Here is a 1,093-nt window from a genome sequence, read left to right as displayed (position 1 = left end):
AACACGCTTGGTTATAGCTGATTGAAGCTGAGCATTAGACTGCGCTCACCTGCCATCTAGCAGTAAAAATGTGTGACCCAGAAAAGTGTATAGTATCTGCAAATGCGTGCACTGAAAATGAAATAAATTTATACCTGTACGTTAAATTCAGATCTCGATATCTCAGCTATTTCTAGCCCAATTCACATATTTGAGGACTTTTTGTACGCGCATGGTGATCCTTAACAACTAGACAATCGTTAAAATTAAATACAATGCGGTTGAAAAGAATAAATCGCAATTGAATTTTTCGGCCGATCTAGTCAAAGATAGTTATCCTTGGCAGCGTCGCGCGCGCTATAGCTTTAACTCAACTACTTGGCGAGAGACGCTACCGCGTCTCATGATATTTTGTTTATTAAAACAATTTCTGTTGATTCTTTAGGTGAATTGTTAGTGATTGTAGAATTCTGCCGATTTGGAAATCTGCACGATTATTTATTAAGCCACAGGGGCGACTTTATTAACCAGGTCGATCCAGAGACTGGCAAATTAGACTTCAGCATCGGTCACGATTTATTAACGAAATCAGCCAGTGCTAGCACCACTAACAGGTTCGTTGCTATAAATTTTCCTTGGCGCTATCTCTTACTTGTTATTAATACTGTGAGTAGGAAGTTATCTCTTCCGGAGAAACTATTAGTATATGCGGAGATTCCTGTGTTGACAATTTTATATTCTCTTTTGTTTGCGCTATAGGGTAAAGTTTGTGGAATCGTCAGCTTTCGACAGTAGGAACTATAATTCGGAATCTGATTCCTTGCCTCGTCAAGCCATAGCTACAGATTTCCAAAACTTCAGAATGTCGGCAGATGATCCTTTACTTACGTCTACTCAATGTGCATCGTCCAGCTGTCGGGGGGACTATGAGGACTCCATTTTAAAACCAATTTGCACACAGGATCTGTTGTCCTGGGCGTTTCAAGTAGCCCGTGGAATGGAATATCTCAGCCAGAGAAGGGTTAGTTCCTGCGATTTCTTCACGCAGATAATTCTATCAGAGCAGAATTATTTCATTTGATCTGTATGCAATAGATGTATAGCAATCTCTGGA

General features: G+C 40.1%; 1 protein-coding gene across 1 annotated transcript; it reads left to right on the top strand.

Moving 5' to 3' along the window:
• Positions 1-424: 424 nt before the first annotated feature.
• On the top strand, positions 425-1,000 carry LOC144478067 (vascular endothelial growth factor receptor kdr-like; the record flags this gene model as incomplete). Its single annotated transcript, XM_078195788.1, has 2 exons — positions 425-593; positions 739-1,000. Coding segments are annotated over 2 exons (431 nt in total), but the record flags the coding sequence as incomplete, so codon positions are not given.
• Positions 1,001-1,093: the final 93 nt, after the last annotated feature.

Source organism: Augochlora pura, unplaced genomic scaffold (genome assembly GCF_028453695.1).
Source record: "Augochlora pura isolate Apur16 unplaced genomic scaffold, APUR_v2.2.1 APUR_unplaced_7358, whole genome shotgun sequence".
Classification (NCBI taxonomy): Eukaryota; Metazoa; Arthropoda; class Insecta; order Hymenoptera; family Halictidae; genus Augochlora; species Augochlora pura.
Note: the sequence above shows the minus strand (reverse complement) of the source record. Positions and strands in the feature narration are given on the sequence as shown.